At 38.1% G+C, this 18,366-nt stretch overlaps 1 protein-coding gene across 1 annotated transcript in view; it reads left to right on the plus strand.

The window, feature by feature from the left end:
* The window catches only part of LOC109675909 (serine/threonine-protein phosphatase 4 regulatory subunit 1-like), a 59,300-nt gene extending 58,429 nt beyond the window's left edge, over window positions 1–871 (plus strand). The window contains 1 exon segment of the mRNA XM_074041124.1: window positions 766–871. Coding sequence (XP_073897225.1) covers window positions 766–871 — 106 coding nt within the window.
* Window positions 872–18,366: the final 17,495 nt, after the last annotated feature.

Genomic DNA, 18,366 nt, shown 5'->3' on the forward strand with positions numbered 1-18,366 from the left:
GAGCCTTTTTGCTGCACTTACAATGTGGCAGGTGGCATCATGTGTTGATGAGACAGAACCAGTGTGCTAGTTCAGGTGTCTCTTCCTCTTCTTAGAAAGCCACTAATGTTACCATTGGAACTCCATCTGCATGATCTCATTACCTTTCACAGATCCCACCTCCAAACACATTAACATATGAATTTGGAGGTAAGTTTCCAACACATGAATTTTGGGAAGACACATTATATCCATTACACCTCTCTTGGAATGCTCATCTGCAAGGTTTTGCTTGCTTGGTCCTACACCTTTGCAAGTCCCTCTGTGGATGTTAACTTCCACAGGATCCAAATGTGTGGCTAATAGTTTGTGATTGTAGTTTCAATCTGCTAGAAGTATACAGTATTGGTAACTTTCCAGACTTGGGTGCTTAATTTTTTCTTGTTAATTTCTAGTTTCATTATATTGTGATTAGAAAATATGACCTGTTTGGTTTCAGAATTTATTTTTTTGTTTCAATTTTATTTGATATTTCCAAATGTAAAATAAAAAGATTCATACACCAATTAGAATGAGACCATCTCAACTGAGACCATGCAAAACATTTCAGTGTGTATAACAATAATTTCTCCCCGTCAGTTCTGCTGCTTAATATGGTGGTATGATGAACAGAAAATTGGATAGCATGCGCTTGGTGGGAAAATGTCATCTCTTTACAAAAACAGCATGCAGGAAGTTTCTACTTTGCAAACCAATTTATGATAACTATTCTCTGTTTTTTCTTAGGAGGCAGATGGAAGTGAAAAGTTTAGCTGCCCCATTTTATTCAACTACCCCACAAAGAAGCACAAACAATAGTCTCAATGGTGCAAACTTTGGAGAACTGAGATAGTAGACATTATTAGCTACCTAGCAAATTCAATTATTTAGCCTAAAAATGTTGAACCTAAAGTGTGGCAATAGTGATTCTTAGTTTTGATTTGCTAGAAAAGTACAATATTGATAAATTTCCAGTCTTGGATGCTTACTTATTTCTTGGTAATTTGTAGTTTTTATTATATTGTGATAAGAAAATGTGGACTGTTTGGTTTGAGAATTTATTGAACTTTGTGTACACTTACTATACATTTCCGTTGGACCTTTGAATAGAACACAATCTGTAGATTTTTAAGTATATTAATTAAATGAAGGGTTTTGAGAGAATTATTTAGTTCTGCATTTAAATTTTTTGTGAGTTTTATTTAACAAATTCTGGACGAAGGGTAAGTCTCACACTCCAATAAAAGTTTATATTAAATCCCCCTCTTTCCTTTGGAAGGAAGTGCTTGCTTTATGTTTCACTGTGACTTTAGTTTTCTTTAAGATTTTATACCATTATCCCATTTAATGTGTTTTCTTTTGAACCCTAAATTTTCTAATTTCAGTATTGGTACCCTGCTCCTTTTTGTTTATACTTATCTAGCATTCTTTGCCAGTCAGTTGGCAATGTTTTGGGATCCTCATGACATGTTTATTCTTGTAACAGTACTTCAGTACATACAGATTAAAAAAATTATACTGATAACTTGGAAAAGTGATTTTTAGCTTTCAAAATCATTTCTGGTTATGACATGTAAATAATTAAGATTATTATCAATTTAGGAACATTCTTTCAAACTTTTGCAGTATTTAATCTGCAAGATTTTAAGTTTTTATGTGAATGACTATTAAATCATCTTTCAATTACTGATACTCATTAGGCAGCTTGTCAACATTGTTCTCTTTTACTAGCATAGTTTGAGCTTCATATGACTGTGACTGTCTTTGAGGTCAGCATTTTGTTTCAAATCAGCCAGAAATTTGAAAATCTTTCCAATGTGTTCATGTGATTCACTGTTCTATGTGGATTGAAGAATGAGACTTCTCAAGAGACCACGCATTATTTCCATGAGCAGGACCACTCTGCCTTGTATTGAATAACCACATTCATGTAGCCTGAACATTGTTTTCATGGTATTTGCTTCTAAAAGTCAGGACCACTTCTATTGCTTTTCATCTTCATGTATTTATTTTGCTTAGTTTTTTTTTTATTGAATTTCCTCTATGTCTTAATATTTAAATGTTAAGATAATAAAAACGGTGTTCAAGAACTCACAATTCAGGAGCCTACAATTTGTGCTATGAAAACATTCCATAATGCATTTTCAAGTTATAGTTAAAACGGTGTCTTATCAACTCTTTAAATGCACTAAAATATTTTGTTTGTAAAAAAGGAAATATTATCAAATATGTCAATGCTCTCCTTTGAAAATGAGAGAGGTTTAGAAATAGACTGAAAATATTACTGGTAAATTTGCTCCCATGAAAACTAGGCAAGTGAAGCTATAATAAATTCTGCTTTGAGTACACATAAAATATTTAAACTTAAAATAGGTGTAAAACACCACCTATTTTTTTCCATTTTTAGTACCGTGTACCTATTTTGCTGTTCTGAAAAAAAGCATTAAATTAAAGCTCACACAAAAGTATTATGTAGGAGCACATAATTCTCATTCTTCTGCCATAGGATGCCATTTGCTTCTGATGACATTGGTATTTATTTAAAATTCTGATATTTTAAAGCATCATGGATTTTATGAGTTAAAATTGGCTAAAATACTGCATTGATCATTATTTCCCTTGATTCTGAGGCTTTTAGTGCCCCCTTCAATTCTCTGTGTTGAGGACCTTGCTTGCCTTACTCTACTCTCTACTTAATTTCAGAATTAAGACAGGTGTTTGCTGTTGGGTTTGGAACAAATTAAGAGTGTTTCTTGGTTTTATAAGAGTTTGTTTTATAAATGAGGGTTGAATGTGATCAAAACTGTTTTTGTCTTCTCTTGAGAAGTCTGCATGAGTCCTGTTGAATCTCTCCTAGTTTCATTGGTTCATGCCCTCTTGAATTCTGACCCTGACTTTTATTCTTAGAGCAAACTCTTGTCCTATTTTTACAAGACACTACTTTTGTTTATAGCACTTTTAGAGCACAGTTTATTAACATTTTACATATTGTTACATCTATATCCATTGATAGTATCTACTATTTCTTTGAGAACAGTTTTTATCTGGATCATGTCTCATGTGTTATGTGGCTTCCTGCATTTATGCTCTAAAACAGTTGTACATGAAAAGAACTCTGCTCCTTAGATGCTAGGTAAAAATGACCTACAAAATTATCTAGGCCTGGTACCATTGTGTAGAGTAGAGGGGAAACTGTTGCTTCTGTTCCTGTTACTCAGGTAGTACTATTAGCTGCAATGGGAAATTATGCCAGACATTTTTTAAATAAAAAATACTTTCATTCTTCCACTTGAAGTTAATATAGAAACAAGAGCTTTTTCCTAGCCAGGTCTGGTAATGTACAGTTCGGCCAATAATGCTCTTATTGTCACAGTACTATTAATTATGTCTTCTTTCTTAAAAGTAAATTAAATAAGGACTTATCTTGAAGATTTGGTCAGTGGGTATGGATGATCTGGATGAAGCCACCCCAGAAGGTTTTTCTACAGACTTTGGATTGTTACCCTCACTTAAATCTCTGTTCTTAATACATTTATGTGAGGAAAATTTCTCATTAAACACTGTAGAATTATAGAATTTGTACAACACGATTGACTTCCAAGACAATAAAATGGCCTGAGTGATTATTTCATGCACACCAACTTCAGAAACCTCTCTAGTGGAGAATAATAAATACCACTCAAATAGGCTTTCCATCCCCTACAATTGAAAATTCAAAACATATGTTTGTTACATTCTGAGATCCAAAACAAAGCTTGGTACATTACTACATAAAGCTAATAAAAGTAGAACTAATATATGATTAACTTTTTAATCATTTTTAAATTAAGTATTTTTAAATTAATAAAGTATTTTAATCATTTTTAAATTAACAAAATGTTTTAAAAATTCACTTTGTCATTTTTTACTTTACTTTTAAAAATAAGCTTTCATTTTTTACTTATTTACTAAAAAGTCACTGCTTTAATTTACATTTGAAATCCAAAAGATGTCTGTATAGTCTTTTGGGGTGAGGGATGGTACCAGTGTGTAAACTCTGGCCCTTGTGCTTGCTAGGTAAGCAATTTACCTGTTCAGCCACACCTCCAGCCTTGCATAATTGTTAAGTTAGTCCTAACAGCAACAGGGAGTTACCACTAGTAGATTATTTATCATAAAACTGATGGCTGACATTTGTTTCTAAACCAGAATTTATAGTATTAGGTTTCTCATGACAAACATTCTAACAAATCTGTTTCTCTAGCAAACTACCCTAGGTCTCATAATCTCAAGTCACAGGTCAACCACTTTGGGGATGATTAAATTAAATGGGTCAATATTGTCAGAAAACTCTTTGTCCTGTGTTGCAAACAGACTTAGATGGAAACTCAATTTTACATTGGCAGTATGTAAGTATGCATAAACTGACAAGAAAGGACTTATGACCAGGGGGCAGTGGCTCACACTTGTAATGTAATCCTGCTTACTCAGGAGGATCACAGTTCAAGCCCTGCTGGGGCAAAAAGCAAGACCTTATCTCAAATGTTCTGAACAGGAAAAAAGGGCTGGTGGTGTGGCTCAAGTGGTAGAGTGGAGTGACTGCTTAATAAGTGTGAGGCCCTGAGTTCAAACCCCATTATCACACAAGAAAGGACCTTAACTAATGCTTTTTTATTTGTATCCTTAGGATGAATGTTTTGTAAATATTTTCAGCTTTTGCATATTGATTTTATAGGAGGTAATGACTAGTGTAAGCATTTTACACTCATTTTCAAAACATCTATGTTAATAGTCTCCTTTACTTTTAAGGTTTTTCACTAAATTGTCAGTTGATACTTGAGGCTTCTGGTGTCAGCTTAATTTTAATCAAGATGGAGTAACAATAAGTGGGCACTATAATTTTTTGGTTCCACAGCCTGAGATGTCTATTTTCAAATTTTCTAAATTGTTTTTTAAAAATATACCTCTTGTAATGAGCTTGTAGCTATACTAAGTTCACACAGTCTAGTCTCTTTTGATAAGTCAATTATATTCACATTGTGATCTAATTATGAGGGGGATCATTAATGTTGTTCTGTACTTTTTTCTTGCCACAATCTCTACCTGGTTCCCCACCCCCATCATTTACTGTATTGTTTTAGTTTTATTTAATCCAACTGTTTGTTTCATGAGATTAAAATTGTCAGAAGTATCTTCCTTGCCTCTTTCTGCATTGTCAGAAATACCTGAGACCATATCACACTTACAAGAAAGAATTCATTGGAGATCACATTTTACAAAGCCTGGTTAATCTAGAAAATAACAATTGGTAGCCAGGCATAGTGATTTATGTCTGTAATCCCAGTGTATTTAGGAGGTAGAGACAGGCAAAGTTAGTGAAATGCTATTTCAAAATACACAAACAAAATGGCTGGGGGTCTGGTCAGGTGGCAGACTACTTGCCTAGCATGCATGAGGCCCTACATTCAATCACCAGTACAACACACACACACAGTTGATGAATAGAGTAGCAAAAGGAACACAACTGAAGAATGAGTTAATGAACCTCAGATCAAGGGATAAAAAAGATGTTAAATCCAAAAAACAAGAGTGCCTCTTAGTGTCAAGTTCTAAATGTTCCAACTTTGGTCTAGTGGGAATTCCAGAGCAGAAAAAGGTGAAAATAGGTGAAGAGAAGATAGGTTTCTGGGGATAAAAGAAGGTATTTTTAAATTTCCAAACAACACGAAAAACTACCACCAAGTACAAGAACCCCCATATCTATATAAATCATAATGAAATGTTAGAGCATTAAGAAATAAGGGGAGACTGAGGACACAACCCAAGTAGTAGAGCCCCTGCCTAGCAAGCACAAAGCCCTGAGTGAAAACCTTAGTACCACTACAAAAAGAACAAAAGAAAGTAAAAATAATAATAAGAGACAATCCTGACAACTTCCAAAGAGACAATCTTAAACAGGGCCTAGAAGAGTGATATTTGTCACTAGAAGAATGATTTCTTACCAGCAATATTATTAGGTGGAAGATGACAAAGAAACACTTTATGAAGGTACTATAATGTCACAAAAACCAAAGAAGAAAACATAGGAAAGGAAAAAAACATAGGCCGATTCTGTTTGTGAATACAGATGCAAAAATTAGTAAGCAAATAACCTCAAACAGAAATCAGAACTCCTATCATGGAGATACATAATATATCCCATACATTGGAGAAACTGAAGAGTCTAATCATATCGAAGTTGAAGATTATGTGAAATAATGGAACTTTGATGTATTGATGTAGGATTTTAAATTGGTACGATCCCTCAGGAAAAGCAACTGGTGTTACCTAATAAGGTTGCAGATATGCTTGCTACCCCATGAGCAGCAAATGCCAGTGGTAGATACACACCTTAGGGGGAATCTTTGTATATACACACCAGTAGATGTGTACAAAAACATTCACACACCATTTTTAGCAATAGAAAAAAAAGGAGGGTCAACAGGAATGTCCACCAGTAGAAAAATGAGGACTTTGCAAATAAAATGAGGCCAATCAATATAACAGGATATACTGTAGACAGTGAAAAATTGCATAAACTAAAATATAATGGTAAAAACTGTGGGTAACAGAAAACTATTGATAGCATAAAACCTATTTTTTATAAAACAAGTAGAATTAAATATGCTCTTTAGAGACAAATAAATCTATGTTGAAACTGTGGGAAAACACAAGGGAATGATAAACAAATTTCTGAGCCATTTGTGGAGTACAGATAATGGGCAGGAAATAATATCAGGGGCGTAGGCTGGGTAGGGACAAGTGGAAAATTTCAATAATTTGATATTGAACTGGTTGTTATTATACCTGTTCTCTTTTCTGTATGTGGTACCTGGGTTTAAGTCCAAGGCTGCCTCCAGGCTAAGGTCATGGTCTACAACTGAACTTTGCTGCATCTCTATATTCTAGCTCTTAAAATGGATGCTGGTTTTTGAGTATTTGTTTCATTAATAATTTAGTACTTCATTTCTTCTCTATACGTTTCATTATTTTATATTTTACTAAAATTAAAAATGACTTGTTACTTACTTTATTTTTATGCATTGATATTTATGTATGTGAAATAAGGATGAAATAACTTATAAATAAAAATAATTTCATATTGTTTGTAATTGACCGTAGATTTCTATTCCCAAACGCACTGGAAATAATAGCATTTTCAGAGATGCAAAATATCAGAAAATGTATCATTCACAGAATCTTCCTGAGCGAATTAGTAGGATATGTTCCCTGAGAAGAAGAAAAATGGAAACAGGAAGTGGGATGTGACAGGCTATGTGAGCAAAGACATTAGTAAATGGTCTTTTTCAATTGAAAGTAAGAGGGGATTAGGAGAAGCAATGATCTTAAGCCAAACATTCAGGCGAGATCAATCTAACAGATGGGAGGTGGAGAAAAGAGAAGTAAAAGTATGCTGGAGTTTTCTTTTTTAGCGGGAGATAATATGCTTGTTGATTTTAATTCCTTCTGTATTGGAAATTTTAAGTTGAAAATACTGTGAGCAGGACAAGAATGGTAAAAAGAACAGGAAACCCAGTCCAACAAAAGGTAGAAGTGAAGAACCTCCGTTGTCTTACAGTGATCTTTAGCTAATGGCTCATAAGCTGTATTTTTTATTATTTGTCCAGAATTTTGCTGCCAATTAATAACAATCATAGGTATTATGTTATTGGTGGAAAAATATATATTCACTGAGTACATGCCCTCTCAAGCACTTTACTTTTTACTTAGTATTGCTTCATAAACATTTTCTTAGTTGATTGTTCTAATAGTTCCATGGGCTAGATTCTACTAATATTACAATTGTGGAGATAAGAAAACCAGAGCATAGGGTACAAATTATTTGTCACATTTCATGCAGCTAGGAAAGGTGTGCAGAGGTTCTCATCCAGGTCTGTTTGACTCCTGCCTGAGCCTGGATTCTTTACCAGATACTATATCATGTTAACTTTCAGTTGAAAGATTTGATGTGTTCTAGCCTCTTCCCTTCTTCCAAAATACCATCAATGCATTATCACACAGCTGAATTAGACATCATTCTCTCTGTTGATTTTCAGTATCTAGTTTTGCTCCTCTATAACTCATCTAGTATATCTAATGTTAACAGTTATGTTTATCTTTAAAACATCATGCCACTTCCTTCAAAATTGATTATAAACCAAATTGGTCTGTTTTTCAAAAGCCTCCAAAAATATAACCTCATCCCAATATAATTTGACACCATTATCCAATACTCACCCTCCTCTCTGAACCAGTACTTCACTCTTCACCAAGCCCCTGATTTCTGTGTTTGTTATTTCTGGTCAGTTTCACCACTTCCGTCTCCAAACCACCTTGCTTCTCTGTTCTGTACTATGCAGCTCAACCTATTTTTCTGTTCTTTAAATTCCTATTGCATTTGTAAACCATTTCAATCATAATTTTATCTAGGGGCTTCAAATACAGCAGGCTAATTACATATAACAGGATCTTGAAAAACATTCACTCACCTCATTTTACAAATAAGGAAATGAAAACATGATCCCCAGGGTCTCCAGTTAGCCATCTAGTCAGTGGCAAACAGACCTCCTTATTTGGTGTCTCATGGCTTTTTTTCCCTTTATACATAGGATTGGTTGGTAATGTAGTTAAGTACTGTATTGATTTGGTTGTTACCATTTTATATTCAATGCTATTGGTTTTCCAAACAAGTCATTTACCCCATTTTTCATGCTGAAAGACCAGTTTTTTCTGTTAACATCTTTTCCAATGATTAGGGTAAAAGAATCCTTTTTGATTATACCAGTCACCGTGGAAATTTTGCCAACGTTGATATCTGGATGAAAATATGACCCAATTATTGACAACAAATTGTAAGAGGAATCTGATGTGGGCTTCTGTGAAAGGCCACTCATAGAGATTCACAAGACTATAGAAACCCTTTTCTGCCTCTGGAGGTTGGTGAGTAAAGACAGACTGATGGGCCTACTTCTCCAACTCTGATCACCAAAAAAGTCTTTGTACATGAGGGTAGATGAGTGGAAAGATGTAAAGAGTGGGCTCTACTACCTTATTTAGAGTAATAAATATTCTAATTATTTATATCATTTTTGGTCAGGTTTATTATGATTGCAACTAAAAGCTGCAAGGATGACTTTGCAAACTCTCATATCACATCCACGAGCAATTCTTGTGACATATGACAGAGGGAGGGTAAAAGAAGGACGTTAGAAGGTGAATATGGTTAATGTACTGTCTACATTTGCTTTTTTTTCTTTCTTTCTTGGTTGTACTGAGGTTTGAACTCAGGGCCTCATGTTTGCTAGGCAGGGGCTTATCACTTGAGCCACTCCTCCAGCCCCTCTCTATACAAGAATGCATATAGAATTTTTAAACCTGTTGAAACACCATAAGAAAGTGACTAAGGTCACATGAACCAATTCGGGCTATAATACATGGGAATGCCACAAGGAAACTCCCTGTGCAGCTATTTTAAACAAGCAAACATGTCATTATTTTTTTTACAAAATTAGAGAACAGGAGGGTGGAACAGATTCTGTCTGGGTGGGGTGGCACATTTACTAATATCTGAATATATGGTGGCCACTGGCCACAATAATATTGTAGTTAAGAAAGTGAGAGCTCTGGAGCCAAACAAATGTAGAGATTCAAAGAGTTCGTTTGTACCAACTGCATGATCTTATGTAAGTTATGCTTTCTGTGTATAAATTCTATCATCTGTTTATATAAACAAAAAGGAATAATCCATCACATCTGGTCATTGTGAGCATTCGAGGAGGTTACAGACATAAAGCTCATAGAACAATGATGGATGTATAATCCACACTCAGTAAGTATGATCTCTTACCATCTCAGGTGACATCCCTGGCACCAAGACACTAGAAGCCAATTGACAGCAATGGAATCTTTCCAATATTAACTGATGGAAGTCACACCTTGTAGCATATTGCAGATCTGCAGGAGACACTTTAAAGGAGAAAAATCTGAAAATAATCTTGAAGTTTAATGCCCATTATTAGTCTTGCTTTTCCCATCTTCACGAGGAAAGAACTGTTCAGTTTGTTACAGAGTTGGGAATGTGAGGATGATTGAGAAGTCACGAGATGGTAAAGCATTTTGAAAGGAGATGTTACCTCCTACAGCCACTCACTGACCAGTCTCCATCATCTTGCTGAAAGAGGTGAATACTAGAGAGAAAGACATTCTCACTCCCAGACCCCACTGACCAATATGAGGCTGCTAAGTGTTCCATCTTATAGTAGTACTTGTAGTTCTGTAGACTTAATGTTCCTTGTCTCTTTTACTCTCTCAAGAAAAGCCATCACAAATGAGATTTTAAAGAAATTTCCTAAATATACAGTGACTGTATGAGGCCTTGATTACAGAGGAAATGGGAAATCAGTATCTGTAAAAATATTTATTTAGTAATAAATGTGGACATTATATGTATTCTAAAAAATTCTATATTCAGAATACAGAATTTATTATAAAAAATGACCAACTGAAAAACCTGTGTCTATATTTTAAAGAATAACTATAGCAAAGCAAGTTACATCTCATATGTGAAGGATTTTTAACTTGACATGTTGAACTGAACTGATGTCTAAATAGCACTGAGTAGGTTGTAAGCAGCAACAGTAAATGAAAAGAGAGAGAGAAAGGATGAGGAAATGGGGGAGTTAGAATTGAGTCAATAAGAAACAAAGATTAGGGACGAAAAGGTAAAAGTACAACAATGGACTCAGGCAGATGGTGGTAAAGATGACAAAGATGACTTTCTATGTGACCTGCAGGCAGCCACTTCATATTTCTTCTTCAAACTCTGCTTGTCATAACTCACTCCTTCAATCCCTTTCTTGCAGTATCTTACTGCAGTCTAGTCTTAATAGATATATTGGTTAAAAATGTATGAATAAAATCCACTTTATCACACTTCTACCTAACATGATGCTAGCTGATTTGTGAACAGTCACCTGTTAATAAAGTGTGTTGTGAGACAGTGTCATAATTGTACAAACATCATATCCTCATAAAAATGAGGATGGCTCTGACCTCATTCAGTATTAGATTTTTTTGATTTTTTGATGATATAATTTTTTTAGTTATTTTTTAGATAGGGTCTCACATTTTTGCCCATGGATGGCTTAAGACCAGGACCCTCCTACCTATACTTCCTGCTTAATTGGGATCACAAGAATATGCCAGCACATCCAGTTTGTTGGTTGACATAGGGTCTCCCTAACTTTTTGTTTGCGCTGGCCTAGAATTGTATTTCTCCTGATTTCTGCCTCTCAAGCAGCTGGGATATACAGGCATTAGCCATGGCCCTGGCTCAGTGATAGACTCGTATTTACCATTGTCCTATATGCAGTCTGCCATTGACTGACATGTAATTATGCATCCCATAACTGTATATATAAATCTCATGCATGCTCTGACATCTCAAAAATTATTCTGGAAGCTTATCAGGAAACTTTTTGAAAGAAATTATTTTTAAAAAATTATTGTTATATTAGGGGTTCATTATGACATTTACAAAAGTATTTACAATATGTCGTAGTTGAATTTGCCCCCTCCATTATTCTCTTTTCCCCCATTCCTGGAAGTTTCAACAGGTCTCATTTTTCTATTTGCATACATATGCACACAATATTTGCACCTCATTCACCCTCCAACACCCTCTCCCTAAATCCTCCCCCCACCCACTGTTACCAACCTCCAAGCCAATTCTTAAAATTATGTTTCTGTAAGACTCCACATCTTAAAAAATTCTGAAGATGAAGAATAGTTAGCTTTGAGAAGCTAAAACCACCAACAAATATTGAAATAAGACTTTTTAAGGTTTGTACTAGTTACATCAAGTGCATCATCAATAATTTGAGGATTTTGAAAGTAATATCTGAAATCTGGCATACTATGTAGTAAAATACATATTAAACAATAGTGAAATCAATTTCAAAGTCAAGAGTGACCAAGTTTATGTAATCTCTGGTTTATTGCTTTTAATAGAGGGAAAAAGGGAGGGGGGGAGGGGAAAAGGGAGGGGGGGAGGGGAAAGGGGGAGAAATGACCCAAACATTGTATGCACATATGAATAAAAGAAATAAAAAAAAGGAAAAACTATAAATAATCAGAAACTACCAGAACAAACTACTGATAACTACAAAAGGTCTCAGGTCACTCTTGCTAGAATAATTAAGTGAAAGGAAACTTAACACAGGATTTAATCATTAATAAGCTTCCAGCAACTGGTAAAGACCTGAAGTTTGTTACAAGCATAAAGCAGCAATTTAAAGTAAGGCTATAATCACCCACAATGCCCTGCAGTAAAATGAAACTTTAACTGAGCATTTATTTTACACTAATCCCTCTGGGTAAGTTAAAAGAGACACTTTAAGTTTAATCCAATAAAATTATAAATTAATAAATATATCTCTCACTGAAGAACTAGTTCATTACTCATATAACTATCATTAATAATCTATTCCTTAGTTATAAATTTATCAGTATGTATATAACCCTATTAGAATCTCTGTAGTCTTTAAAGCACACGTTTGAACAAGAGAGACTTTTTAGTCCACAATTGCATAATCCAGGCCAAACAAATAGACACAAGTCAATCATAAGTTTTATTGAAGCATGAGATACCATAAACTGAAAATATTTTAAGTATAATTTTGGGGAATGATTAAATCTACATGTAACATGAAATCATTACCATAATTAGCTCCTGAACATATCTGTCACCCCTGAAAGTTTCCTCCTGCCCCTTGGAAAACCCTCCACGTGTTCTGATTTTCAACACTGTCCCTGGCAAGCACAGATCGGCTTTCTGTTATACTAGATTAGCTCGTAATTTCCAAAAATATGTGTAAATTGAATAATACAATGTGGAATTTTTCTCTCCATGTTTCATTCGGAGTCGGTTAGAATGACTTGTCCGTTATCATTCCTTTATATTGTTGCATGGTATTTCATTTCATGGAAATGCTATAATTTTTTATCCATGAATAGACATTTGTGCTATTTGTAGTTTGGTGTTATTATAAGTGAAGTTAATAGGAATATTTATGTACAAATCTTTATATAAACTTATGCTCTCATTTATCATGAAGATATACCTTGGAATGGAATATTGCCTTTTATAGGTGCACTAATCCCATCCATGAGGGCTCCACCCACATAACACAATCATTTCCCAAAAGGTCCTATCTGCTAATCTCATCATCTAAGGGATTAGAATTTCAATGTATGAATCTGTTGGGGATATGAATATTCAGTTCATTGCAGTGACTCATTCTATTTGGGTTTTCTTTTATTTCTCTCAAAAAGGCATTGTTTTAGTTTTTAGTGTATAAGTCTTACACATCTTTTGATAAACTTATTTCTAAGTACATTACATCCTTTTATACTATTGCCAAAATTATTTTTAACTTTTGACTGGTAATTGCTAATAAACAAAAATATAGTTTTTTGTATATGAATTTTGGGCCTGCAAATTTGCATAGCTAATTAGTTTTAATAGATTTTCATACATTCCACTGAATATTCTGCAGGGACAATCTTACCATCTGAGAATAAACACAGTTTTACTCCTTCCTTTCCAATCTGTTTACCTTTGTCTTTGTTTTTCCTGCCTTTATTGCATTGGCTAAAAACCTACAATATTAAATAGAATAACAAAAGAGACAATTTCTACTTCCTGATCTCAGAGGAAATAATTCAATTTCTAATTGAGCATAATTTTAATTCTATGTTTTTTGTGTCTTCAGTTTTTTGTTCCTAGTTCTCTGAAAGATGTTTTTTTTTTTTTTTGGCGGTAGTGAGGTTTGAACTCAGGGCCTCATGCTTGCTAGGATTTTGTTAGGCCCTCTACCACTTGAGCCATTCTGCCAGTCTGAAAGAATTTAATTAGGAATGGATATTTGAATTTGTCAAATGCTTTTTCTACATATATTCAACTGATCATGGTGTATTAAATTGGGTGATTTTTCAAGTTTTAAAATGACCTGCAATCCTGGGGAGGTGCCTGAGTTCGGAGATGGCTCTCGCCCCCTCCCCCTTCCCCGCCCAACCCCGCAGATCACGTCCTGGTGGGCAGTCCCTTTTGCTGGTGCCCCTGGGCTTCAGCAGCATTGGCGTGCGTGGGCGTCGTCAGAGGCTTTTCTTTCCAGGCTACCCGCTGCCCTGGCAAAAGCCAATTCCCCCTGTGCCCTTCCCGAGCCTTGGTGGCATCTTGCGGAGCTGCGGACCTATGACCAGCATCGCGGGGGAGTCGGGACCCCCCCTCGCCCCAACTCCTGGCAGAGCTGGGCGGCATCCAGTGGGGTTGGGGACACCAGTGACGGAGTGGGCCCTTCGGGGACCTTGAATGGGCCTGGTGGGCCAGCCGGCGTTACGTGCACCAGGCTTGTGCTGGCAGAAAGGACCTCGAAAATGCACCCCCTGAGTCCCCCAGGTGCCTCCCTGGCAGCTTGGGAGTGCAGGCGCTGCCCCAGGGGTGGCTTCCCCTGAGGCTGTGAGGGAGCCTTGGACCCTCCAGGTGGGTCTCCTAGCTTGCTTGCTTTCCAGGGTTTCTCAGGGTTGCAGGGGATCCCTAGGTGTCCTTAAGAGCTCTCAGTGTTCTTTGGTCTTCTTTGGCCCTCTGTTTTCTCCATCAGTATTTCCAAAGGGTCCCCACAAGAAATGAAGAAAATTAGTGGACTTCAGTTCTTGGGAGCATACTGAGTAGGGATGAGAAGTACACGTGTACATGTGTGTTTTGGTTTGGGCTTTTGGTGGGAGCAGGAAGTAAGCAAGGAATGGGGGTTGAGATCCCGGCCTGGCATTTTCTAGCTGGGCGCCCTGTGACTTGAGCTGTGCCCGTAGCCCTGTCTGGTTTTGGTTACTTGTGCATTTAGACCTTCCTTTCTTTCCGTAGCTGTTCGTTGATTTCCTTCTGTGTTGGTCTGGTTTCACTTTCCCTATCTTGGGGCTAGGTGCTCTCCATTTTGGCCTGGGCAGGCATGGACAGGGATCCTCCTTCTGTCCCCTTTCTGAGTCCTGTGTCCCAGTGGTGACAGGTGCCTGATGCCAAGTACCACTTGTCTGGGTTGAGATGAGGTGAGGCCAAACGTTTACCCCTGCTCTCCTTGACCTCTGATGCTCCCTGATGTGATGTCTGCCTTTGGGGTGGCTGAGCTTGCAGGCCTTGAGCCCCTGGACAGGACTTGTCTGGTCAGGTGGTTGTTCCTTTGTTTGTTTGTTTGGAGGTCCAGCTTTGCCCTGTAGCTCAGGCTGCCCTGATACTTGGGATCCCCTCCCTTGGTCCCCCTAGGGCAGGCATGACAAGTGTGCTTGGAGCCTGCAGGTTTGTTTGTGGTCTGTGCACTTGTTAGGTTGATTGGATGGTAGTTTGTGAAATTGCGTGTATCAGGATAGATTCTTTGTACAGGGGGGATTCCTTGGGACAACCGCAATGAGGCTTGCTTTGTACACTGGTCAGATGGCCCCCCGCACCCCAACCCCTGGACTCCCTCCCCTGGCCCAGCCTGGAGGCTTGACCTGGTGCATGTGGAAGCGGCTTGTCTTTTCTCTCTCTTACAAACCTAGCGAGTCCCTCCTCCCTATACCCCACCCAACCTGTTCCTCAGGCATTCACCCTTCCCACTCCCACAGGTACTCAGCCACACATACACTCTGCTTATTTTATGGTATCCTCTCTTTCCTCCTTCACCTTTCTATGGGAGGGTTCCAAGGGCTTTTTCAGTGTGTGTCCACTTCACCTTGGTCTGTTCATCTCCTTCCATTGCTTCATCCTTACCCTTTGTCCTCCCTCCCCTTGTATTACAGTAGCTGTCCACACATACCCTAGCCTCTGCTCCCTGCAGAGAACCCCTCACCTTGGTGTCCTCCATTCACCCTTGTCCCTCCCAGAAGTGGCCCACCTCTCCTGGACACCTGCCCGCATGCGTGCACGCATGCTTTCACGCACACATGCACACACACACACACACACACACACTCACGCACACACTGTCCTCAATTTTTTTGTTGCTTCTTTTCAAATTCCTTTCTGTGTGGATGTCTCAAGGGGTTTCTTCTCTCCTTCCCACTGTGGTAGTTGTTTCATTTCTTCCCTTCAACCACTTCCCTTGCTCTCCCTTTCCCTATTCTGCTCTCATCCCCTCCTTTTTCAAAACCCTTCAAGTATGAGTGCTCCTGTTCTCAGCTTGCCCAGGGGTTATGTTTCTGGATTTGGCTGAAGCTCCCTCATCCTCTTTTCCTTTTCCTCCTTCCCCAAGCCCCATGGGACTTTTGTACTGGTAGAAACATGTTCCGCATAGCAGACGTTCCACCATCTTCCCAAGGGTTCTAGTCTGTGTGTTCATGTGTTGGAACTGTGCTGTGCCTCTGAGAGAAACCACGTGGCCTTTGTGTTTCTGAGCCTGGCTTACTTGTCTCGACAGGGTTTAAGAAAACTGCAGCCATTCCCTCTGACAGTGCGTCCCATTTCTTACTCCTCCAGGGGAAGTCACACTGCACTGTGATCCACCAGGGCACGCATTCCTGCTCCTTTCCTCAGTAGGAGGCCTAGGGAGTTGTTTCCCAAGCTTGGCTTTGGTGAGTAGCTCCATGCTCAGCATGGGCATGCAGGCCTGTCAGAGTAATATTGGCTTAGGTTCCATTGGCCTCATGGCCTGGGGATGTATCCCTGTGTCATCTGGTGCTTCTCTCTTTTGTTTGAAGAGAAATCTGCGCCCTGCTGCACACAATGATTTTCGCTGCTCGAGTTGGCACCAAGTGTGCGCAGGGGTTCCTGTTCGCGGGATCCCAGCCAGCATGTGTGGCTGTCAGGATCGTTCCTGGGTTGTTCTCACTGCCCCTGTAGTCTGTGCCTTGGAATGGCCCAGACTCCAGTTAAGTGATACCGATTTATTCCGTGATCACACGTGCCCCGTCCTGTGCTGGTTCATTAGGAAGCGTGTGCGGACACACACAAGCACACAGACGTTTTGAATATTTACTCTCAATAGACAGGTTTTCTTTCTGTTGCTCCTCCTCAAGGAACTAACAATGTAGGAAAATACTCTAGGTGTTCTAAAAGTAGGAAACGTGGCACTTTTTTCACTATCCATGACTGGCTGTTCCATCCCCTCTGAGAAGTTCCATGTGCCCTGTCATCTCTGCATAAGTTAATTCCATAAATATGTATTTGCTTCTTACTCAGTATCCCTACAATTATAGTCATGGACACATCTTCTTATGTTTCCTACTTTCTGCCATCATGCCTTTTAAATCAGGACACTGAAAATTCCTGTCTGAAAGCCAAGCCCACTGAACAGGTGCCTGAGTTGGTAAATATTGTATTAACACACAGTCACATTCCTTCATTTACATATTTTCTAGGGCCACTTTCACACAGCAATGGCAAAGGTGAATAATTATGACAGAGTCTGTAAGGTCCCACAAGACCCAAATATGTCCTCTCTGGCTCTATAAAAATAGAAATGTGTTGGTTAATTTCATGTCACTTTGACCAGGCCAAGATGTTCTCAAACATCTGGTAAAGGGGTGTCTATGAGGAGTTTGGGGAAGAAATCAGCCAACATTTCTTGAATCAATAGACTAAGGAACTCAGATCATCAGCGTTGGTGGGCATCATCCAATCTGCTGAGGGCCTGTATGAAAGTGAAGGGTAGAGGGAAGGCAACTTATTTCTCTGCTTGAGTTACAGCCTCCATCTTCTCCTGAGCTCAGCCACTGGCACTCCAGGATTTTGAGTCTTCAGACTTGGACTGAATTACCCCACTGACATTCTTGGTTTTCCAACTTGCAGGTGGCAGCTCGTGGGATTTCGTGAGCTCTGTGTGTCATGATTCAAATTCATCTTGTCCCCTTTTGGAGCACCTGCACCAACAAAGAGTTCTTAAAAGGAAAGTAAATTGCATTGTGCAGTTTGGTTCTTAAGCCATGAAAAATATATACATTCATTAGATCTACAAAATGAACTTTAAGTAATCAGAATAGAAAATTACTGATTTATTTTAATTCCTGTCCTTCACATAAAAACGAAATATAATCAGTTGGACAGAAAAGTAGGTGATTATTTCTCAGGAGAAGGCCCTTTCCACGCAGAAATCAAGCTATTCTCCTGCAGCTACTCTGGAAATCCCAAAGCATCTCGCAGAAGTTTCTAATATGCACTACGCAGCTCTGCGGCCATGCCAAATGCAGCTGATAGACAGTTCACATAAATTTGAAAATAAAAATTTGAAACTCGGCGATTGTGCCCCCTGTTGTTCAAACCACAGGAATAGGAAGCAGCCCACCACTTCAAACTTGCAACAG

Source organism: Castor canadensis, chromosome 9 (assembly GCF_047511655.1).
Source record: "Castor canadensis chromosome 9, mCasCan1.hap1v2, whole genome shotgun sequence".
NCBI classification, from domain to species: Eukaryota; Metazoa; Chordata; class Mammalia; order Rodentia; family Castoridae; genus Castor; species Castor canadensis.